At 38.8% G+C, this 25952-nt stretch overlaps 1 protein-coding gene across 1 annotated transcript; it reads right to left on the bottom strand.

Moving 5' to 3' along the window:
- Positions 1 to 545: 545 nt before the first annotated feature.
- Positions 546 to 25952, bottom strand: LOC114458958 (protein NLRC3-like). Its single transcript, XM_028441347.1, has 9 exons — positions 25717 to 25952; positions 21667 to 21777; positions 8907 to 8961; positions 8570 to 8777; positions 6564 to 8370; positions 6402 to 6486; positions 6073 to 6077; positions 1288 to 1334; positions 546 to 1165 (listed from the first exon to the last, which is right to left on the bottom strand). The coding sequence occupies exons 1-9, from the start codon at positions 25761 to 25763 to the stop codon at positions 636 to 638; spliced, it is 2895 nt and encodes a 964-aa protein (XP_028297148.1). The 5' UTR covers positions 25764 to 25952; the 3' UTR covers positions 546 to 635.

Below are 25952 nucleotides of genomic sequence, written 5' to 3'. Positions count from 1 at the left end.
CTTTCTGTGTATGTGTGTGTCTGCCTGTCTGTTTGTCTGTCTAATTGTCTGTGTCTGTCTGCCTGTCTGTTTGTCTGTCTATGTTTCTGCCTGCCTGTCTCTGTGTGTGACTGTGTCCGTCTTTCTGTGTGTGTGTCTGTCTGTCTGTGTGTTTGACTGTCTGTAGGTGTGTGTGTGTGTTTGTCTGCGTGTCTGTCTGTCTGTATAGCTGTGTGTGTCTGTCTGTCTGTGTGTTTGACTGTCTGTAGGTGTGTGTGTGTGTGTTTGTCTGCGTGTCTGTCTGTCTGTTTGTGTAGCTGTGTGTGTCTGTCTGTGTGTCTGTCTGTCTGTAGGTATGTCTGTCTGTCTGTCTGTCTGCAGGTGTGTGTCTGTCTTTTTGCCTGCCTGTGTGTATGTTTGTCTGTCTGTGTGTCTGAATGTCTGTAGGTGTGTGTGTATGTTTGTCTAAGAGTCTGTCTGTCAGTCTATGTGTCTGTCTGTCTGTGTGTCTGTCAGTGTGTGTAGCTGTGTCTGTCTGTCTGTGTGTGTGTTTGTCTGCCTGTCTGTGTAGCTGTGTGTGTCTGTTTGTCTGTCAGTGTGTCTGTCTCTTTGTCTTAGTGTCTGTCTGTCTGTGTAGCTCTGTCTGTCTTTCTGTCTCACAGAGGACTCAGAGACACTGAGGAATCAATGGACCAAATCCCAAACCCAGGATACAGAGTGTCAGTGAAGGAGGTACAGACGGTGTGGATGAGTGTCAGAGAGTCAGAGGAGACTTCATAGAAGGACAGATGTCCATCAGGACAGTCCACAAACACTCCTACTCTACCAGAGGAACCACAGGGACAGGAAGTAGGTGTTTCTATGTTATTGTGAATGATGTAGTAAAAATCACTGTAACAGCTCAGACTCCAGGACTGATTATTAAATCCAAACCTACAATCTTTCCTGTTTCCTTTCCTTCTGATTCCTCTGTAACTCACTGCTATAATAACATATCCATTCCACTCCACCTCCCAGTAACAGCGACCAGTCAGACCAGTACTACACAGAACCTGATAGTAATCAAATCTGTCCTGATGATCAGGATAAAGCTCCGCCTTCTTCACACATGTCACCATCCTGTTGTTGTCAGACAGTCTGAGGTTTCTGCTGATGGAGTTTGTGTCGAGGTGAATGTGACAGAAATCTGATGAGACACAAAGAAACAACAGTTGATCATGTGATGCTTCATTGTCTCTGTATCACTGACATGTTCATTCACTCAGAGCTTCATGAGGACACTTTGAATGAACACACACACACACTTACACTTCCTCACACCAGCTTTGATCCTCTGCTCTCCTCCATGGTCCGCCCTGCAGGAGCAAACACAGGCAGTGATTTACACACCTAAAGAGTCCAAAGTGCTGCTCAGAAACCTGATGCCATCTCCATCAAGCTCTCCATGTTTCTACTGGTTTGTCTTCAACAGCTTCACCTTCTTCATCTCCTTCAAAGTGTTCCTCTCTTCATCCTCACTGATTGGTTCCACCTCCTCTGATCTTAACTATACACTATTATATATATGTATATTTACACTATTTGGTCCTTTGCAGTTTAAATAAGTTTGGTAGTCGTACATATTTTTATTCTTTTTAGTTTCTGAATGTGGATAATATCACACACTAAATCATAATTCTCCCTTTAGAAATACATTTGTCTTATGAATTCTAATACATTACAATGATAAATAAATGAATAAACAAACCTATTGATTGACTGTATATAGTGATTATTTCAAAAACATGATAAAAAGGAAAATTAAACATCCATCCATCCATATTCACAGGAGTATAATTTACTAACCTCTCAACACTTCTCTTTATAAATAATAACAATAATCTTGATAAAATATATTTATGACTTTGTATCTAAAACTTCAACATTCACAACATTCACATAAATGTACATATATATATACACTAACACATATAATTACACACCCATATATAAATGATAAATAGAGATTGATAAAATACATATACACCCATACATATATATCTACACATAAACACACACATGAAAAAAAATAAAATAAAAAGAAACAGATTTAAACATTAGCTGAACAACTTTACACAAATAATTAACACTAGAAATAACAATTATAAAATACTTTAGTTTAAATATATTTTACTACTTTAACTTTTACAACTAGAATAGACTAAAAATGAATTAAATGAATAAATGAAAACTGAGACAAATAAATATAAAAATGAATGAATTAAATAAAGAAATAAGTAAACAAATACTTAAATAAGTCAATAAATAAATAAATAAGTTGATCTCCAAAGGCACCAAATATGACAACACAAAATACTTTTGTTATAATGACAATTTACCAAAAACCTCTTGGGTAATAATAAAATAAAATAAAAAATCAGGACAACTTAGTTTTTTGTAAATAACCCAACACACAATATAAAAACTTATAGACTCAAAATGGCTCCATCCAGATAGTTTTGATTATGTTAAACTCAGAAGAAAGAACAAACTGTTTCCTACAAAAACATGACATCGAAATAATAATAATAATAATAATAATAATAATAATAATAATAATAATAATAATAATAATAATATGAAATAAGAATAATGATAAATAATCTGATCTGACTGATCTGGACATGTCATCTACCAGTGGCTGTTAGTGATTGGTAGATGACCGTTGCTATGGATACTATGGACAAATACAGAATGAACTCTCCCTCAAAAGGAAACACTCTGAAAAATCTCTGCTGCTGGGAAAAGACTAAACTAAAGTCTTCTAATCATTCCCTCCTGATAAAACAAGTAAAGACTGAAGGACACGTCACAGAAAACAATAATGCTGATGCTGCTAAAATATGTTGGTGTATGTTAACATGAAACACATCAGTTTAGAAATCATTAAATCAAAACTATATGTTAAATTCCCATAAGGTTTTATAGATAACACTAATAATTCTGTAATTTGTCTCATGTTTAATTAAAAAACGAAAACATTAATGAAATAAGATAAAATACTAATTATTGAACAAACTAAAAAAACTTAAATTGTAATATCAAATTAAGAAAATAAACTAAAATACATTTTGGTTGAGAAACTTTTTAATAAAAGTTCAACCTTTGTTTCAAAGTTAGATTTGAAATGTTTCACATAAAAACATCTCCTCCATAAACCAGTAATTATTTTATTTTTAAACCTAAAATATATAAAGACTAAGAAAAAAATATGAAACACAACAATATTTATGTTTTAGTTTGATTTTGAATATTTCATTTAAAATCACTAATGTCCTAAAAAGTCACAACTTTCACATTATTACATTATTTAATAATAATAAACATAGAAACAAAACACACATCAAACAAATGTTTTTCTGATCTTAAATCAGAAATGTCCAAATCAACATATATTAAATTAAAACAGCTTTAATAGATAAACCAGAAATGAATTTCTCCTCTTTTTGACATGAATGAAATGAATGATTATGAAACTATATCTTGTGTGAACTGCAGTGAACTGGTAGAAAGAACATTAGATAACACACAACACAACTTGTTCACAACTGATACAGAAAGAATATAAAAATAACATTGTTTGACCTAGAAAATAAACACTTACACAACAGAATAATTACAACATATAAACATTGATTAAATAAGATATTATGGAAACACCACACACACACACACACACACACACACACACACACACACACACACACACACACACACACACACACACACACACACACACACACACACACACACACACACACACATTAGAATGAACGTCTAATCAAAGGTGGGGGGGCTGAACTGTACATGGTACGTGGTCTATAGATTTAACTAGGACTCTTTAGAGAGATAATAAAGACATAAATACAATCAAAAATCTGTTTTCTTGTAATCTATATAAATATTAGTAGAGGCATAAATTAACATAACACCTGGTTACATTTCTGTTTTGTTCTAATTACTGTTTTATTCTAATGATTTGATTTATTTTTCAGTTCTTTGAGTTATTTTCTTACTTTTTTATTCACTTCTTTAATAATCTCTGTTAGTTTGAATATTCTGTTACAACTGTGTGGAATAATGTCATTTACCTCTATTTATGTTCTAAAAATCTCAACTAAAACCCTTATGTGTATTTATATCCTCAGACAGATAAATAAATATTTAGACATGGATAGAATTAGATAGAAATTATAACTTGAAATATTAAAAAAAATTATAATCAACCTTTGAAATGTATATAAATGTAGTTTTTTGTTCACATGATACAGACATCACCAGCTGAGAACAGAAACCATTGGATAAGTATTTGATTTAGTCAAGGACGTATATGTTAAACTTTAATTATGATTTATTTATTTTGAATAAATATAATAAGTTACAAGAGAGAGCAATGATAAATTACTTTAAATATAAATTAAAATAATCTGAAACAAATCACCTGCTCAGTTAGGAAATAGAACAGCTGATAGAATAACACTTATGAACTAATATGGATTCATATAATTGTAATTTAAATGAGTAAGCGATATCACTGTGCTTTAATTGATTTTTATTCAACAAAAGTTTCTATATTATATTGATAGATTATTTCTGCACAGTTTATATTAGAAGGTGATCACGTGTTTTTGTTGTTTGTGCTTCAAAAGCTTCCATATAAATTTGATAAAGATTGATATTAATTTCTGAAAGTCATTTCCCGACTGGTCGCTGTGGGCAGGCAGGACCGTGAATGTATTTTTCCTAACTTGTATTGCTTTAAATCACCAGTAAATGACATCTTTAACTAATTACAAGGAGCTGATCATTTGATTTCTAAATGTATAAAAACACTGATAAATCTATGTTTGGGGCCCAGAGAGTGAGCAGACCCTGAGGATCACAGCTGTGTTTTAGATGAGTGTCTGTTCTTCTATTGACTTGTTATGACTTGTTGATTCATTTTCTGTTCATCTCTAATAAATTGATTGATTGATTCAGCAAAACCACTGACTATGTCTCTCTGTATGAAATCTCAGGTGCTAAACACGAGAGTTAGCTCAAAAACTCTAACAATTGTTAAAAAATGATATTTGTAACATACGTCTACAGTTTGAAATATATTTTTAAAAACATACATATTTCTGTTTTAATAAATGTATGAGTGGGTCAAGTTCAAATTTTTATTATTTTATTTTATATTACGCATTGTTGGAATGTCAGTGCTAAATAAATATTTTCATATTTTAAAGGCAGGGGAGGTGATTTTTGAAAGCTAGCATGATTTTGAATGTAGCTTACCCCCCTCCCCTCTGTGCTCCGTCTCACTCACATGCATTAGCACAGCTGCTGCAGAAGTGGATCTAAGCTCATCACTTGTATTGTGTAGAAACTACGTCGTCTGATTCAGCAGTAAGTAAACACTAAACTTTATCATTATATACTGTATGTTAAAAAACGTGACTAAAAACTGTTTACAGCTGCTACACATGATGGATTTTCTTTGTTCCTTTTTCAGAGCTCATAAGATCTTCATTTCTGTCAGAACATTAAGAAAATTTCAACCAAAAACTTAAAAAGTGTATCGGGAAAAAATCCCCTACCCTACCTTTAATTGATTGATTATTTGAAGCATTAGTTTTGATTTATACAATTGCATAGTTTTAATTTTAGTGGTTAGTAACATTCAGAGCTGGAAATTTATTTTAGTTTTCAGTCAACAATTCACATTTCAGTTCATCCCTAATTTTTTGACTTGATAACTTGTGTCAGAGAAAACATTAAAATGTAATTTCATAAGATATATTTATATTTTTGCATGAACACAATCCTCACTGATTGGTTCCACCTCCTCTGATCTTCTCTCTCATTCCTTCATCAGCTCCTCATAGTTTTCCATCAGCCTCTCCTCACTACCTTCTTATCTCTGTCCTTCATCCCTCTAACCTGTCCCAGTCCTCCTCCTTTAGTGTCCCACCTCTCACACCTTCATCACATTCCTCTGATACAGCTCTCTGTCACACATGTGATGGGGATTGATGTGAACATGTGATGAGCTGCTGTGATGTGTCTCACCTCAGAGTGTTCAGTCTCTGAGAGAGCAGCTTCATTGCTGAGTCTCCTGGATGGTTGTAGCTCAGGTCCAGCTCTCTCACACTGGAGGAGTTGGAGCTCAAAGCTGCTGCCAGAGAAGCCCCGCCCACCTCTGTGATGACACAACCTGACAGACTGGATTCAGAAAAACATCCACAACTCAAGAAACAAGTGAGGAGACTAGGAACAGGACAATGTTGATGGAACATGTGATCCACTGACCTGAGAGAGTCCAGTTTACAGTGAGGACTCTTCAGTCCTTCACACAGCAGCTTCACTCCTGAATCCTGCAGATCATTGTTACTCAGGTCCAGATGTTTCACACTGGAGGACTGAGAGCTGAGGACTGAGGACAGAGCTGCACAGCTTCTCTCTGAGAGACCACAGGAACTCAACCTGATGAAGAATCAGAGAAACCTTACAGATGTTTGTCTGTGACAGAATTAAAGACATGTTCTTCTAAAGTCACATACTCAACTTTCTTTGAGGCTTTGATCACTGGGAGCAGATTCAGAAAAACTTCTTCTGAAGGAGAGAATCTTTTCAGGTCAAAGACATCCAGATGTTCTTGTGATGACAGTAAGACGAAGACCAGAGCTGACCACTGAGCAGGAGACAGTTTCTCTGTGAAGAGACGTCCTGAATTCATGTACCGTTGGATCTCCTCCAGCAGAGAGCAATCATTCACTTCATTCAGACAGTGGAACAGGTTGATGCTTCTCTCTGTGGACAAACTCTTACTCAGCTTCTTCTTGATGTATTTAACTGTTCTCTGATTGGTCTGTGAGTCACTTCCTGTTTGTGTCAGCAGGCCTTGTAGGAGCCTCTGATTGGTCGGCAGTGAAAGACCCAGCAGGAAGCGGAGGAACAAATCCAAGTGCCCGTTTGGACTCCGTAAGGCCTCGTCCACAGCACTCTGATGGAGATGGTTCAGAGTTGGTTTTTTAAATGTAGACATCTTGAAGCTCTTCTTCTTCTGTGGTTGATGATCCAGCAGGTTGACTTTAGAGCTGATGAAGGTCTGATGGACATGAAGAGCAGCCAGAAACTCCTGAAGGCTCAGGTGGATGAAGGTGAACACCTTGTCCTGGTACAGGCTGCTCTCCTCTCTGAAGACCTGTGTGAACACTCCTGAGCACACTGAGGCTGCTTTGAGATCCATGCCACACTCTGTCAGGTCACTCTCATAGAAGATCAGCTTTCCTTTCTGCAGCTGCTCAAAAGCCAGTTTTCCTAGAGACTCCATCATCTCCCTGTTCTGTGGACTCCAGTGTTGATCTGTGGAACCTCCTCCATTAAACTTCACCATCTTGACTTTGTTCTGAAGGACCACATAGTGGCTGTAGATCTGAGTCAGAGTCCTGGGCAGCTCTCCCTCCTCTCTGCTCTTCAACATGTCCTCCAGAACTGTAGCAGTGATCCAGCAGAAGAGTGGGATGTGGCACATGATGTGGAGGCTACGACACGTCCTGATGTGGGACATGATCCTGCTGACTTGCTCCTCATCTGTGGACCTCCTCCTGAAGTACTCGTCCTTCTGATGGTCCGTAAACCCTCTGACTTCTGTCACCATGTCCACACACTCAGGAGGGATCTGATTGGCTGCTGCAGGCCGTGTGGTTATCCAGAGGCGAGCTGATGGAAGCAGTTCTCCTTTGATGAGGTTTATCAGCAGAACCTCCACTGAGGTGGACTCTGAGACATCAGTCAGGGTCTGAGTGCTGAGGAAGTCCAGAGGGAGCCGACACTCATCCAGACCATCCAAGATGAACAAAACCAGGAACTCCTGGAAGCTGCAGATTCCTGCTTCTTTGCTTCCAGAGAAGAAGTGATCAACGAGTCCCACCAGGCTGAAGCTCCTCCCCCTCAGCATGTTCAGTTCCCTGAAGGTCAGTGGGAATGTGTAGTGGAACTCCTGCTGGGCTTTGTCTTCAGCCCAGTCCACAGTGAACTTGTGTGTTAAGAGTGTTTTCCCAATGCCAGCCACGCCCTTTGTCATCACTGTCCTGATTGGTCGAGGTCTTCCAGGAGGAGCTTTAAAGAGCTCTTCTAGTGTGATGGCTCTTTCTGCTGTGTCTGATCTCCTGGATGATGTTTCTATCTGCATGACCTCATGTTCCTGGTTGACCTCTCCACTCCCTCCCTCTGTGATGTAGAGCTCTGTGAAGATATCCTTCAGGAGGGTTGGACTTCCTGCTTTAGCCACGCCCTCAGACACACACTGGAACTTCTTCTTCAGCTTGGACTTTAGCTCACGTTGGTATCGATGAGCCTTTGTTCCTGAATGAAGAAAAAGGTAATGTTAGAGTGGAGAAGTCAGAGCAGGTTTGAACATTGGAGATCAAAGCGTGTGATGTTTTCAGTCTGGATGGTTCCTCAGATTAAATGTGACTTATTGAATCATGCTTTGAAAAAGAAAAGCCAGCTTTGTGTCCTTCATGTGATGTTCCTCACAGTGAAGATGTTCACATGCTCTTACTGCTCTGCAGACGCTCAGCCAGCTCCTCCTGCTTCATCCTCTTCAGGAAATACAGTGTGATGTTCAGAAAGGCCTCCCTGCTCCTCCTCTGCTCCTCATCTTCACCCTCCACCTGACTCTCTGAGAACTCTGGATCATCTCCATCCACAATCTTCTGCATGTGTTTGAGTTCAGCCTTAACAAAGCTGATGATGTTGTCCTCCAGCAGCTGGAACACAAACACATTAAAGGTGATGAGTGAAGTCCTGCTCCGTGTGTGTGTGTGTGTGTGTGTGTGTGTGTGTAGTAGTTTGATCACAGGCTGACACAGGTTTAGTGTCTTTGTAGACGTACACACCGTAAAGATGGAGTCAGGCTCAGCTCCAGAGGAACCATCCACACCCTCCAAGCTGCTGTGGAGAAGACACAGACACTCAGACATGCTGAGGAGCAGCTGGAGGAAAGCACAGGAAGCTCTGCTAACATCATGTGAACATCAGTAACAGTGGGTGCTGTCCTGCAGAGCCACAGTGCAGTGAGTGTGGAGCACCCTTTGGAGCTCAGCTCACATGTGGAACATCTCAGCATGTTTCCACTTAACAGGAGAACAAGTCTGTTGGACTGAGGCTTTATTTGTCTTCAATCCTTCACAAATCTGAAGATCACATGCTGTCTAAGACTCACCTACACACTGGAGACCATTCCTATAAAGCCTTTTCTCTTTCACCTTCCACTGTTTGCTGAGATTTACATCAACACCATTTATTTATTTATTTTTATTTATTCAGTTCATTTCCGACATGGTTGCAATCACAGAAATTCACTTTGACATTCAGAGCAAAATCACATCATTTTTTTTTTTTGTTTTTTTTTTGTCCTTTTTCATGCCGGAAAGGGCGACGGAAAAAAGCATTATGCTTATCCAGATCCGTCCCCTAATTTGAACACAGATAATTTTACATCCAACCTCGTTTCTTCCTTTTTTTTTTTTTTTTGATGTGTTCTCGTCTGCAGTCATTCTTCCTGTTGTTACTCCTCTTCACAGTCTTTTTCCTCCGTATTTCCTCGGGCTTTCTTTTCCAGTCGTTGTTTACGTTCCTCCAACTCTCCAAACGTGAAGTTCTTCTTCTTTCGGAGAACCTTCATATCCTCTGAAAGTCGCCTCAGCTTACGATCCATCCGGAAGGCACATGCACATACACATACCCCCATCATTAGCAGGCCAAAGATCATGACTCCTAGCAGATAGATGTCCTCCGCATCTTCTACTGTCAGCTGGGAGAGACAGAGCATCTGGCTTCTCCCTCGTGCATCCACAACATATCCACTTGGGTATGTGTCCTTTGGACACGGTATTTCGTGCTGAAGCAATTGCCTCGTTGAGAAAATTTTGTCAATGGCGCTCAATGACCAGTTAATGAATTCCATGTCGTCGCTGTAGCGTTCAATGAAGAGTTGACTTGAGATCTGTATGCATGTAGAAATGTCCTCCTCGTTTTCTCCTTAAAGCCTTTCAGATTAATGGACTGTTGTGTCTCTTCGTCAAGGCTGTTCCAGAGGTTCATGGCTCTATGTTTGCCAACGTTTGATATGACCCTGTTTGGTCTAAACACATTATTATGTCTGAATTCATAGGGATTTTGATTGTATGTGAAACGTTTTTGTATTCGATGTGGTAGTTTCTTTGATGCAGCCCTAAATGCGTGTATTTGTGTGTTGTAGTGTATTATTTCTTGCAGTTTTAGGTATTTTGACTTCTCAAATAAATCGTTTGTGTGTGTGTTGTGTGGTACTTTATGTAAAATTCTTATAGCTTTTTTTTGTTGTTTAAATAGTGGTTCAAGATACGTTTTGTAGTTATTACCCCATATTTAGGAGCAGTAATTTAAGTGCGATGCTATGAGTGAAGAATAGATTGTTTTAAGTGATTTGGTATGTAGGATTTGTTGAAGCTTCCATAGGATGTAACTGCTTTTGGCAACTTTGTTTTTAACTATTTGTATATGTTTTTTCCAGGTCAGCTTGTCGTCCATCCACACTCCTAGTGCCCTATATTCTTTTACTTGTTCTGTTATTTCCATGTTTAGTTTCAGTCTTATATCTACCGTTTTATTTCTCTTTCCGAAATTAATGAATTTTGTTTTACTGAGGTTTAGGGCTAATTTGTTTACATCTAACCAAGTTTGAATTTTTAATAGTTCCTCATTTGTTGACTCTATTAGAGTTTTAATGTCTTTGCCTGTGCATAGAATGGTTGTGTCATCTGCAAACAACGTTAGTTTGAGGCAATTTGAGACTTTGAAAATGTCGTTTATGTATAGAATGAACAGTTTTGGCCCTAAAATTGAACCCTGTGGAACACCATATTGTATAGTTTGGCATTTTGATGTGTGTTCTTCAAAGTCAACATATTGTCTCCTATTTGTCATATAGCTTTTAATCCATTTTAAGGCGTTGTACTTTATTCCGTAATTTTGAAGTTTTTGTTCAAGAATATCGTGATTAATTGTGTCAAAGGCTTTTTTTAGGTCCAGAAAAATTCCGAATACAAATAGTTTTTTTTCTAATGCTTCTCTTATATTCGCCGTGATGTCAATTATTGCCATTGCTGTTGAACGTCCTTTTCTAAATCCGTATTGTCCTTCATGTAGTATATTATTATCTTCTATAAATTTGTCGAGTCTGTTCATAAACAGTTTTTCCAGAATTTTTGATAATTGTGGTAATATTGATATAGGTCGATAATTAGTGAAATTCCATTTTTCTCCACCCTTGTAAATCGGTCTGATTTTTGCAATTTTCATCTTTTCTGGGAATACCCCATTCTTGAATGAGAGATTACTTATATGTGTTAATGGCGGGGTTATTTCAGCTGTTATGGTTTTTATTAGACTCAGTTAGATTATTAACGTCTCTGGATTTTTTTGAGGTACAGGTAGTGATTATTCTGTCCACCTCTGCTTCTGTTACTTCTTCAAGTACAAGGTACTTATCAATGTCTTTCTTCTCATTGTCATAATGGTTCCATTTAAGTGTTGGGTGTTTATTTATTCCTTTCTCTGTGTTTTTTCCAGTATTTATGAAAAAACTGTTGAGTTCTTGTGCTATTATGTTTTTATTGTATTCTTTTACATTGTTTATTATAAAATGGTCTGCATTTTTTTCTTTGCATTTGCGCATGGTTATATTGTTTATTATTTCCCACAATTTTTTGTTTTTGTTTTTATTCTCTTTTAATTGTTTTTCATAATATTCTCTCTTTTTTTCTCTTAGTAAATTATTAACTTTGTTTCTGTATTTTTTGTAACGTAGTTCTGCTTTTAATGTTTTTTCTGTTATATATTTTTTATATAATATGTTTTTCTTTTTGCATACGGTGGCTATTTTTTTATTCATCCATGGTACATTGTTTATTTTACTTTTGGTTGTTATTTGTTTCAAAGGGCAGCATTTATCGTATATTGTCGTTATTGTGTCTGTAAATGTGTCATACGCTATATCTACATCTCCTTCCTTGAAGACACTTTCCCATGTCTCTCTTCTTATCTGTTGTTTAAAGTTTTCTAGTTGTTTTTCTCCTTCCAGTCTCCTGTATGTCTGTGTGTTATGATTTTCACGGTTCTTCTTCTCTTTTGTGTTTAGTATCATAAATATTGGTAAATGATCTGAGATGTCATTTATTAATATACCACTCTTTACATCTGTGTTTTGTATGTTTGTGAAGATGTTATCTATCAGTGTTGAGCTGTGTTTATTAATTCTGGTTGGTTGCGTTATGAGAGGTTTTAATCCATTTGTGTACATGCAATTGGTGAAGTCTTCAATGTGTGTATTTTTTAAAGGATTTAAAATGTTTATATTGAAGTCTCCACATATCAGTAATCTCTTATTTTTAATTTCTTCTATCATTTTAGTTAGTTTCTCATTAAATATGTCTATTTTACAGTCAGGTGCACGATACAAACAGCAGATTATTATCTTACGTCCCTCTGGACTTGTAATTTTCACTGTTATACATTCCATTACTTCTTCCACAGTTAAACTCAAAGACTCTATAATCTCCATCTCAATATTTTCTTTTATGAATAGTGCTACCCCTCCTCCTGGCTTATGTAATCTGTTCTTATAGACAAATTTATATCCTTTTATCATAAAATCCATGCCTTTTTTTTCTTTCATCCAAGTTTCTGATTGTGCTATTATATCAAATCTATACAAAGTAGAGATGTAATCCTTAATGTCTTCAAAATTTGCATACATACTGCGACAATTACAGTGAACAAGTGACAGACCGTTTTCCTTCTTATTTTCCACTTTGAAGTCATTCTCTGTGCAGTAATGGCAGTTCGTGTATTGTTTCCAATGTGAAAAGTTGTTTGGGTCCACTTCGTCTACTTGATTAATCTCCCGTTGTTGATGTTGATGATGTTGTGGATGATTTTTAGTGATTCTGTCCATATCCATGATTTTTATCAGTGTTCTTGGCTTTTAGGTACCTCATTCGTATTTTTCCAGGTCTTCCATCCTTTGGAGTAGAACGGGTTTTCCATTTTCTCCTCCTGGGGGTGTAATGTAAATCCTGCAGCCTCTGGTCCAAGTTTTCACAATTTTCCCTCCTTTCTTCAGTAGGCGTGCTTTCCATGCGATACTTGGATTCTGCTTCGTCAGGTTCTCGTTCATAAACACCATCGTTCCCACCAGTTTTCTTCCTTGTTTCATTATTTCAGCTTTATATTTCACGTTGGTGAATGTAATTTTCACATCTCTGGTGTCTTTGCGTTTTGGCAGCAGCTGGCAGTAGTTGATGTTGTCTGGGTTCACTTCAATGCCTTTCGAGTCCAGGTAATCAATCACCTGTTCTTCAATCGATTTTTCGTCTTTGATGGTCGGATCCTCTGTTTGTCTTGTTGCACGGGCGTAGCTCCTTGGCCTTATCTTTAGGCCCGCGATGATGACATCCTTTTCTCTTTCTTTTCTTTCCAAATCTTCAACCCTCGCATTCAGCGTTTTTATCTTTTCAGCATTCTTTGCATTTTCTTCTTTCAGTACCTTGACATCATTCTCCAGTATTTTCAATGATTTCTCCAGGGCATTCGTCATGTTCTCCATCTTCGTAGATAGTTCCTGTCTTAAGGACGTGAAATCCTGTCTCATGTCCTTAATCATTTCTTTAAGCTCTTCTTTGAGGGGCTTAAAGTTCTCTTCCATTTTTGTTGGCATGTTCTGGGCCCAGTTTTCTCTCTCTTCAGATGCAGCTGGTCGCTGCTCGCTGGTAATCAAGGTCGCGTTGAATAACAAACATAGTCCATCAAAATTGATTATTTTTTATTGGGGGTGCTTACCACTCTCAATGGGCCACTTTTCATTCTGGCTTTTAACACACCACACTAAATAGGGCAAACATTTAAAACAATATATATACAAAAATAATAAATAATTATGAAAACACCATACACATATAAAACTAATTAACCAGGGCTCCTGCGGTGAGGGCGGTCCAGGTGAACCAATTTCTTCCAAAGCTGGCGGTCCCGTGCCAGCAGATCTACATCCTCCACGGCAAGTCTGTGTTGTCTCAGATCGCCTGTTATGATGTTGACCCATTGTGGGCGGGGCTTGCCTCCTGGTTGTCTCCAATCTGCTGCTCTTGGGTCAAACTGTAGAATAGCTTTCGTCAGATGGTCAGGAGGTAGGTGAAGGACATGGCCAAACCACCATGTGTGTCACTGTGCAGCCAAGCAAGATGCTTTAGGTTGACATGTGTGGGCTCTTAGCATTTCATTGGAATAAAAATAAATAAATACTTGAAATTGTTTAAACTGTGGACCCTGAATCTATAATCTATGAAAGTTTAACTTTTTAAATAAAATTATGGAAATTAAACAACTTTTCCATGATATTCAATTTTTTATAAAGGGTCTGTATAAGAGGGTATGCACACTTTCTCTCAGTTTTTATTTTTATTTTTACTTCACCTCCCTGAAACGTTTCAGTTTGTTTTTCAATTGCATTGTACAGGTTATAGGTCACATTAAAGGTGGAAAATACTGTGAAATTATTTATTTATATTGTCCCTCCTCTGCTTACTCTCCATAATAGTTTTGAAGCCCTCTATAGAGACAAACTCAGTCCAATTGAGCAACTGAAACAACCACCAGGAAAACGTCTCCACCACTGCTGGGACTGAATTCCCATCAGTCCAAGTCCTCCGTAGCCTGTCTAAAACTTCTCAGAGCAGCAGTACAGAGACACTCTGGTTCCACGTACAGCCCTACAGACATCAACAAACACCGCTCTACTCCACCTGCTGCAGAGCTGCTTCTACGCAGAAAGACCCCAATGACGGAGAGTCCCCATCAGCCATCAGTGACCCTCTCACCATCAGAGTAACAGGTTCACACACATTCCTAGTCATTATTACTCATTATTGGTGATTCAATAACTAGGAACATCAGATTATTTAATGCCATCACACACTGTATTCCAGGTACTACAGTTCACACTATCTGAGACAAACTGAACCAAATGTTACCCACGCTGCCAGTAACTGTTACTAAAATAGTGTTACATGTAGAAACAACGTTTTAACCTGATCAGACCAGATTATGAAGTGGATCAGATCTGAGGGAGTATAAAAGCTCCGCCTCCTGGTGCACAGCACTATTGTTGCTCTTCACTGTCATCATGGATATAAATTCATGATATTTAATTAATCAATCAATCAATCAATCAAATTTTATTTTTTAAAAAGAAGCTCCTTTCATACAGCAAGTGTAAAATAATAAACTATTCCTACTGTAAAGACGCTCTGCCAGTTTTCTCCATTGTAGTGATTGACGCTGCTAGCTCCACCCCTTTCATGTGAATCCAGGCTGAAAACAATTGGCTATAATTAGCGTGTTGTAATCGACCTTCGTAGGACAGCTTCTCTCTGACAGGGAATGTTTGGTTAGTTGAAGCTAACAGAGATTAATCCAGGATATAATAATCTAGATTAGTAGTATTGGGCCGTGGGGGGGTTGCCTGGGGCTCCCTGGCCCCCGCTCTTTCTGCTGGCCTGGCTGCATCTGCGGGCCCGGGGCAGTTCCTGGGTTTGCGGTAGCGGTTTTTTCATATATACTAGTATACGATGCACTGGCACGCCTTGGGATGTAGGATAAAACTCATACTGGGCTTAACCTTAGACACGTTAATCCCAAATACCTGCTTTAAGTATTACCACTCACTCATTTCCCCTGTCCACAGCCACCACCATTATAGCTAAGCTTCACACTTGTCATTATACTGGCTTGATTACACAACATAATAAGCATAATATATTCTACAACTTCACATCTCACCCTCACTGTAAAACAATCTATTCTTCCCCACCCTTTCTATTTCCTACCTTGAGTCTCTCCTCCCTGCTCCCTTTCCCCTCCCCCTCCACTTAGGCATAACACTGCTCTCCCCTTTTATTAATCCCTTATCCCTTTAAAAAAAAAAAAATAGAAAAAAAAGTAGTATAGGGCCTTAGTGTCAGACACTTTGTTTATTAGTTGAATCCATAAATAATGAAACATTGACCTGTTCTCTAGCGCCACCATCAGGTCAAACTTTCACATTTACAGTTAGTGGATCTGGAAAATATTTCATCTAAATCTTTTCTAATGTGTGGTGAACATTCATGGCTCTAACAATGAATCATAGTGATTGATGTTGGTGACCCCTCCCCTCCCCCCCCCCAATAGATTCAATTACTTATTTCTTGTACTTTTTTGTAACATCTAATTAAAAAGCAAAGGACGTCTGTGTGTGTGTGTGTGTGTGTGTGTGTGTGGATGTGTGTGGAGCAAAAATCTCCCCGACGCGGAGCCAGTTGGACCTGAAACTCGGTCGAGTTGGACCTGAAACTCGGTCGACTTGTTCCAAATACCCCGAGTGTGTGCATCTGTTATTTTGGAGTAATTTGGTCATTTCCAAATGTTCATTTTAATTTTATTTCACTTCTGGACGGCCCCAAAATGAAACCTATTCAGCTTTTGACCTCAGGGTGTGAGGGGGCGCTAGAGCACCATCTATATCTATTTCACTGCACAGCTCACTTCCGGTGTGTGCACAAGCTCCCGTGGACTTCTCTTTTCTCTTATGAGGAAAAATACTTTTTTACTGTTCTTCATTTGGTGATGACATTTCAAAAATTTTATTTTCATGTTAGTTTGACGGTTCGCTATTTAGACCGGACACACCTCACCCTGAAGTTATTGACGGCAATGGCTGCTGTGTTGAAAGCTGCACATTTCTCAGCAGCGCGCGTGTGAGAGAGAACCAACGGAGGACATTTGTGTCCAAGGTAGAGAGTCTCACACACACACACACACACACACACCGATCAGGTGTGCTTCACTATCGATCACCGTCTGTGTGTTTGGTGAAAAATACACCAAACGAAAAAAATATAAAAATGACTTAAAATAAAAAACAACACATTTATCATGCGCATGTCTCATAGAATTAAACCAGGGAAATTGCACACTCTATTTTACTTTGCACCTGCAAATATACCCCTTTATAATGTTACAGAGTATGTTGTTATTATTATGCCCATAATTGACAACTCTTCTTAAGCTCCCACTATATGAATACATACTTCCGATGGGCACTGTACTCGACTACAAAAAAACATACATTTACAGAAAAATACAACAAAAATATGAAAATGGCTCAAAATACACAAAACTAAATATATTATACAAAAAATGCACAAAATTACTCCTAAATCACACTACAATAGCAACAAAAACATTAATTATACAAAAATGCACGACTCCAAAAAAACAGAAAGATACACAAATACACATGACTCCAAAAAACATACGTTACAGAAAAATACACGATACAAAAAAATATAAAAGTGATGATGAAGTCATGCACATGTCCCATAGAATTAAACCAGGAAAATTGCACCCACATTTTGCACCCGCATGAATACATACTTCTGACGGGCACTGTACTAGTATATAATAACAATAATAATAATAATAATTAAAGCCGCCAGCGGCGTCATAGGGTCCGATGAAGCAGCCGAGGGCGGTAACCCACGGTCAAGTATACCACTGTTGGGGATTTGGGAAGTTATGGCAAGGGATTTTCGTGTGTCATTATAGGCCCCTCCCACTGGCCATGATGGGTGATTTGGTCATCGAGCGTTGTTTATGGATGGACAATCATCGTGTGTATCAAATATGAAGCAGTTTGAACTTTGCATTGAAGCGTTATAAGCATTTTCCTATTATAGCGTGCTGATGGCGAAGGATTCTCCCGTGTCATTATAGGCCCCTCCCACTGATCACAGCCTGTTTTTTCTTCCATAGCAATTTGCTCCCCTCTGTGTAGGTTCATCCTACAGTGTTTTGAACTCAACACAACATATCGTCTGTCCGCTACAGCTGCTCGTGTAGGACGACAACAGAAGCGGCGCCCTCTGAGAACGCAAGGCATTGTGGGTAAATTGGTTATTGTTTGTTGTTTAGCTCTGGACAGTGATCGTGTGTATCAAATATGAAGCAGTTTGAACTTTGCACTCAAGAGTTATAAGCGTTTTCGTATAACTGCGTAGTTATGGCGAGGGATTTTCGTGTGTCATTATAGGCCCCTCCCACTGGCCATGATGGGTAATTTGGTCATCGAACGTTGTTTATGGATGGACAATCATCGTGTGTATCAAATATGAAGCAGTTTGAACTTTGCATTGAAGCGTTATAAGCATTTTCCTATTATAGCGTGCTGATGGCGAAGGATTCTCCCGTGTCATTAGAGGCCCCTCCCACTGATCACAGCCTGTTTTTTTTTCCATAGCAATTTGCTCCCCTCTGTGTAGGTTCATCCTACAGTGTTTTGAAGTCAACACGACATATCGTCTGTCCGCTACAGCTGCTCGTGTTGGACGACCACAGAAGCGGCGCCCTCTGAGAACGCAAGGCATTGTGGGTAAATTAGTTATCTTTTTTTGTTTAACTCTGGACAGTGATCGTGTGTATCAAATATGAAGCAGTTTGAACTTTGCATTCTAGAGTTATAAGCTTTTTCCTAGAACAGCGTCCTGTAAATGCTAACCGTGTACATGACCTTAAATGACACCGGTCGAAAACACAAGGCATGATGGGAAATGTTTCAAAGCAGTCATGACCAAGCTTGGGCACATGTCCTTTGTGTGAAATTTGAAGCTGATCGAAGTTTGTGTGTCAGAGTTATGGAGATTTGGAATTTTTTGCGTGCTAACAAAAATTAGCATTGCATTTTGTGGCGGCGCCACGACCAAACCGTGACAGATACAAAAATTCTTTCGATAACTTTTCATCTTCAATGGGTCCTATGTGGTGTTGCCAAGTTTTAAGCGAATCGGATGAATCCCCTCAGACTAGATAGCGCAGATGCGTTTCGAGGGCGAAACGCCATTTTTGACCTTTGACCCAAGATGGCTGACTTCCTGTTTGGTTTTGGGCGGGGTCACAATGTAACTTTTTGCTCATTCTGGGGCGAAGACTACATGTGGCGATTTTCGTGCAAATCGGTCAGACCTGGCGGTCGTGTGGTTCCATCGTTTGTTTTGGCGGCGAGAACGCACGCTATGCGTGCGTTTTCTGTCCGTTTTTTTTCACGCCACCAAATTATCAAATATTTCGCCAGGCCTGAGGTGCGTGCAAATTCCGGTGAGTTTTCGGGCATTTTTAGGGGGTCGAATTAGCGATCAAAGGCGGGCGGGGTATAATAATAATAATAGGAAATAAAAGAAAAAACAAAAGGTTCCTCTGTCCCATTCTGGGACATCTGACCCTAATTAAAGCCGCGAGCGGCGTCATAGGGTCCGATGAAGCGGCCGGGGGCGGTAACCCACGGTCACGTATACCACTGTTGGGGATTTGGGAATTGGCCTGGCGTTGTAAGCGTTTTCGTATAACGGCGTAGTTATGGCGATGGATTTTCCTGTGTCAAGATAGGCCCCTCCCACTTTTCACAGCCTGCTCTATTTGTCATAGCAATGTGCTTCCATCTAATAAGATTCATCCTACAGTGTTTTGAAGTCAACACGACATGTCGTCTTGCCGCTAGAGCTGCTGGCGTAGGACGGCCCAAGAAGCGGCGCCCTCTGAGAGCGCAAGGCATTGTGGGTGTTTTTGGTTATCGTTTGTTGTTTGGGGCTGTACGGTCATCATGTGTATCAAATATGAAGCACTTTGAACTTTGCATTCTGGAGTTGTAAGCATTTTCGTATAACAGCGTAGTTATGGCGAGGGATTTTCGTGTGTCATTATAGGCCCCTCCCACTGGCCATGATGGGTAATTTAGTCATCGAGCGTTGTTCATGGATGGACAATCATCGTGTGTATCAAATATGAAGCAGTTTGAACTTTGCATTGAAGCGTTATAAGCATTTTCCTATTATAGCGTGCTGATGGCGAAGGATTCTCCCGTGTCATTATAGGCCCCTCCCACTGATCACAGCCTGTTTTTTCTTCCATAGCAATTTGCTCCCCTCTGTGTAGGTTCATCCTACAGTGTTTTGAAGTCAACACAACATATCGTCTGTCCGCTACAGCTGCTCGTGTTGGACGACCACAGAAGCGGCGCCCTCTGAGAACGCAAGGCATTATGGGTAAATTGGTTCTCAAGTTTTGTTTATGGCTGTACAGTCATCATGTGTATCAAATATGAAGCAGTTTGAACTTTGCATTCTAGAGTTATAAGCTGTAAATGCTAACCGTGTACATGACCTTAAATGACACCGGTCAAAAACACAAGGCATGATGGGAAATGTTTCAAACAGTCATGACCAAGCTTGGGCACATGTCCTTTGTGTGAAATTTGAAGCTGATCGAAGTTTGTGTGTCAGAGTTATGGAGATTTGGAATTTTTTGCGTGCTAACAAAAATTAGCATTGCATTTTTGTGGCGGCGCCACGACCAAACCGTGACAGATAGAAAAATTCTTTCGATAACTTTTCATCTTCAATGGGTCCTATGTGGTGTTGCCAAGTTTTAAGCGAATCGGATGAATCCCCTCAGACTATATAGCGCAGATGCGTTTCGAGGGCGAAACGCCATTTTTGACCTTTGACCCAAGATGGCTGACTTCCTGTTTGGTTTTGGGCGGGGTCACAATGTAACTTTTTGCTCATTCTGGGGCGAAGACTACATGTGGCGATTTTCGTGCAAATCGGTCAGACCTGACGGTCGTGTGGTTCCATCGTTTGTTTTGGCGGCAAAAACGCACGCTACGCGTACATTTTCTGTCCGTTTTTTTTCACGCCACCAAATTATTAAATTTTTCGCCAGGCCTGAGGTGCGTGCAAATTTCGGTGAGTTTTCGGGCATTTTTAGGGGGTCGAATTAGCGATCAAAGGCGGACGGGGTATAATAACAATAATAGGAAATAAAAGCGACATCGGGACATCGGACCCTAATAATAATATTAACTGAAAGTGTGACCAGAAACCATAATTCATTCACTCCAGTCATACTAGTGGTGGCAAGCTACATTGTAGCCACAGGTGTCCTGGGGCAGACTGACAGAAGTGTGGCTACCATTTGGTGCCTACGGCCCCTCTGACCACCACCATCATTCATACACAGTTCATACACATTCCTATGGAGTTATTCACTATAAAGTTTCACTCCTCTTTTAACAGTGGATGAGTTTTTATTTATTTATTTTTTAGTTTATGGGTTTTTTGTTTTTGTGGTTGTTTTTTGTGTGTGAGGGGTTTCACATGTTTGAAAATGAAAAAAATAAATATTAGTTTTACTTTACAATGTCATATATCAACTCCTGCAGGTGTAGGGATGTAAAGTCACACACACACACACGTTTTACACCAATGTGTGTAATATATGTTCATCACAATGAAAATATATCATCATGATCATCTTATGTTTAATCAATTGTATCAAATTAAGAAAAGTCGCTGTGTGTACGACCTCTGTCCACACGCTTCATAAATACTGATTCTTTTTGTACTGGTGCACATTCTACATTTCATTGGTCTGAACGTATTTAGAACCAGTTCTATGAACGGATCAATAAATGAGGCCCCTGGACCATCAGGAAGACAACCAGCAACCTTCTTTATGTGGACTCACCGTGGGTCAGTAGATGGACCTCCTTTGAATTTAATGGGTCTGTGCATGGACTGGTCACTTCTAAAGGACACACAGCTGGGTCCAGGTCGAGATATGAGCTTCTTCCTGGTCCTTGAAAACACACATACACACACACGCACACACGCACACACACACACACACACAGTGTAACACTGATGTACAGAGGTGTGAGTGCTGAGCTCTGACGTGGTCTCACCTCTGATCTTCAGTCTGGATCTCATGTTGTTCCTTCACCGTGTCCTGATCCATCTCCACGTCATGAGATGATGAGCTGAAAATATGAGTGTGAGACAGACAGCGCTACCTGAGTATCATGGTAAAGAGTGAAAACACACATTAGAGAAGATAAAAGATGTCAAAGCTCTGAGTTTCACAACTAATATCTGGAGCTCTGAAGTTTAACAGCACACTGACTGGATGAGAGTTAGTGCTACACACTGTGATGCCAACGCTAAATGCTACACACTGTGATGCTAACGCTAAATGCTACACACTGTGATGCTAACGCTAAATGCTTCACACTGTGATGCTAACGCTAAATGCTACACACTGTAATGCTAAATGCTCTACTAAACCATTTTAAATTGGTTAAGTTGGTAAACATTATTTTTAATGTTTACCAACCAAGCTAGTTAAGCTTTTTTTCTCTCAATTTCAGATTCTTTGTTATTTAATTTTACATTGTTAAATGCACTGACTGTAATTCATATAAGTATCAGATCGGTATCGGCCAATAGGAAACACCAGATATTGGTATCGGAGGTGAAAAAAGCAGATTGGTGCATACAGTGTAGCACCAGTATGTGGACAAAAATGGAGGACAACGCCACCTTTGGACTTTCACCCAACGAAACACAAGGCACTCAGGCCTGTATGTTAACATGATCCCTTTTCAAAAGTGACTTTATTACAAAAACCATTAAAAACTGCATTCATACAAAAAGGGAAGAACATGAACGGAGTATAAAATGATCTGTGCTAAGGCTAACCATGAATAAGAGGAGGTAATGCTGAGGATCCCAGGGAAAAGAAAACAACACATTCACTACTAAACAATGAAAACTAGAATATTTACATTTCCTGAATAAAATATAAGTGAGGATGCAGGTGCTGGTACTGTATTAGCTTAGCATTAGCATTAGCTTTAGCATTAGCCTAGTGTTAGCAATTGCCTCGCATTGAAAAAGTTGATAAAAGCTGAAATGTGTTGAATGTTTTATCTGAAAGTGAACAGACAGATGAACATGTTAAAGGTTGAAATCAGTTGAAGAATAGATGAACAGCTGAAGTTCACTGTTAAAAGTTTAAAATGTGGATGAAAAATGAGAAGTTAAAAAGTTAAATAGTTTTTTAAAAAAAGTTGAAAAGTTAGACATTATTTAAAACAGCATAAATTAAATTATTTGAACAGTTTGACACCAAACTTGTTAAAAATGCAAGAGTAGTTAAAGCAAGAGGGAATAATAAAAATAAAAACTGCAAATGTAATAAACTATCTACTAGAAACTCTAGTAGAAGCGACAAAGCAAACACCACTAGAGAAATGAAGAAACTACAAATATACCAAAACTTTAACACAATGTACACAATGATAAATGTCAGGATTAAAGAATAACACACACGCACGCACGCAGAGTGTAGACTTTAGACAATAGTCAATCACCAACTGCCTTATTATCATGGAAACCATTCAAGATACTACACAATACACTGTGGTGTCCCTGTAGGTAAATGACTTTTTGACTCCAAGCTGCATACTGTATATCTATGTACATTTAAATGCTTTTATATTTAGTACATTTATAACTCAAATCACTCTCAAAATTGTGTAGGAAGCTATTGTCTCTTTAAAATGGACACATACTGTTCTTACATCAACTTTATATGTTTATTTCCTCTGATATCTAATTAAAAACATTTACAGTGACAGGAGGTGTCACCACCTTGTTTTCTTTACACATCTAGCAGCCGAAGAAGAAGCGGTGGGCATTCTTGTTTCAGATAGGGGGGGCTCCCGTGATAAACGGAAACGCCCATTTTTGGCCGCAGATGGACGATATTGAGTTTTATGGGGTATGTTACTAATCTAGATTACCTCTTATCTAATGCTAACTTCCAGGATTTAATCGGTGTGTCCTGGACTACAAAGCTAACGTCTTACAGAGCTAAATCACCATGGTAACTTATGCTGAACGGCCTGCCTGCTCAGCACCAGGTTTTTCTCTGTCTCGGATCTTAGTGAGTGATAAAGTCAGAATATTGATGCAATCCTTTCATTTACTGATGACATCATTTAGTAAAGATATAGATTTATATCAGATAGACTGATCTACAGTCAGTATGACAGATCATATGCACAGACGGGTGAAGTCATTAATTCAATGAATGAATTAATTTATGACCTCACTCGTCCACACATACAGATCTAGACACAGGCTTCATCAGCTGACTGTGAATGTGTAAAAGCATGAGATTATTTATGATATTAATCCATTAAATGTGACATTCCATCTAATAGATTAATATCATAAATAATCTCACACTTTTACACATTAACAGTATCAACAGCTTCCTGTCTGGGTTCTTTCATTCCTACCTTTTCTGTAACAATTGTGTTGTTCTTGGTCTGAATTATGGATTTTAATTATTCATCATTTTAAACTTCAGTAACACCTGACCTGGTCAGACCAGATTATGAAGTGGATCAGATCTGAGGGAGTATAAATGCTCCGCCTCCTGGTGCGCTGCACTACTGTTGCTATTCACAGTCATTATGGAAATTCATGATATTTATTTAATCAATCAATCAATAAAATGTTATTTATAAAAAGAAGCTCCTTTCATACAGTAAGTATAAGATCATAAGATGTTCCTCCTGTAAAGACACTCTGCCAGTTTTCTCCATTGTAGTGATTGGTCATACGCTGCAAGCTCCACCCCTTTCATGTGAATGTGCACGTACCCAGACTGAAAACACTTGGCTATAATTAGCGTGTTGTTATCGACCTTCGTAGGACAGCTTCTCTCTGACAGGGAGTGTTTGGTTAGTTGAAGCTAACAGATTAATCCAGGATATAATACTCTACATTAGTAGCATAGGGCCTTAGTGTCAGACACTTTGTTTATTTGTTGAATCCATAAATAATAAACCTTGATAATGAAACATTAACCTGTTTTCTAGCGCCACCATCAAGACTAACTTTCACTTTTACAGTTAGTGGATCTGGTGAACATTCATAGACATATATATTTACTTATTTTTATCTCTTTATATAATGATAATAATAGAGTCAAAGCGTAAACAGAAACCATTATTCATTCACTCCAGTCATACTAGTGGTGGTAAACTACATTATAGCCAAAGGTGCCCTGGGGCAGACTGACAGAAGTGTGGCTACCATTTGGTGCCTACGGCCCTTCTGACCACCACCAACATTCATACACAGTTCATACACATTCCTATGGAGTTATTCACTATAAAGTTTCACTCCTCTTTTAACAGAGTTTTTATTTATTTATTTTTTACTTTATGGCTTTTTTTTATGTTTTTGTGGTTGTTTTTTGTGTGTGAGGGGTTTCACATGTTTGAAAATGAAAAAATGAAAAATCAGTTTTACTTTACAATGTCATGTATCAACTCTGTAGGTGTGGAGATGTAAAGTCACACACACACACACACACACACATGTTTTACACTAATGTGTGTAATATGTGTTCATCACAATGAATAAATATCATCATGGTCATCTTATGTTTAATATATTATATCAAATTAGGAAAAGTCATGAAATATGGAGAAAAAAAAACAACAAATGGAAATGATCCTGAACATGTGCTAGCTTTAGAACAGGTGGGATTAATCAACACTGCTGTGTGTACGACCTCTGTCCACACGCTTCATAAATACTGATTCTTTTTGTACTGGTCATTGGTCTGAACGTATTTAGAACCAGTTCTATGAACGGATCAATAAATGAGGCCCCTGGACCATCAGGAAGACAACCAGCAACCTTCTTTATGTGGACTCACTGTGGGTCAGTAGATGGACCTCCTTTGAAGTAAATGGGTCTGTCCATGGACTCGTCACTTCTAAAGGACACACAGCTGGGTCCAGGTCCAGATGTGAGCTGCTCCCTGGTCCTTGAACGCGCACGCACGCACACACACACACGCACACACACACAGTGTGTAACACTGATGTACAGAGGTGTGAGTGCTGAGCTCTGACGTGGTCTCACCTCTGATCTTCAGTCTGGATCTCATGT

This window comes from Gouania willdenowi, unplaced genomic scaffold (assembly GCF_900634775.1).
Source record: "Gouania willdenowi unplaced genomic scaffold, fGouWil2.1 scaffold_223_arrow_ctg1, whole genome shotgun sequence".
Taxonomy (NCBI): Eukaryota; Metazoa; Chordata; class Actinopteri; order Blenniiformes; family Gobiesocidae; genus Gouania; species Gouania willdenowi.
This window is presented reverse-complemented; position numbering and strand designations above follow the sequence as displayed.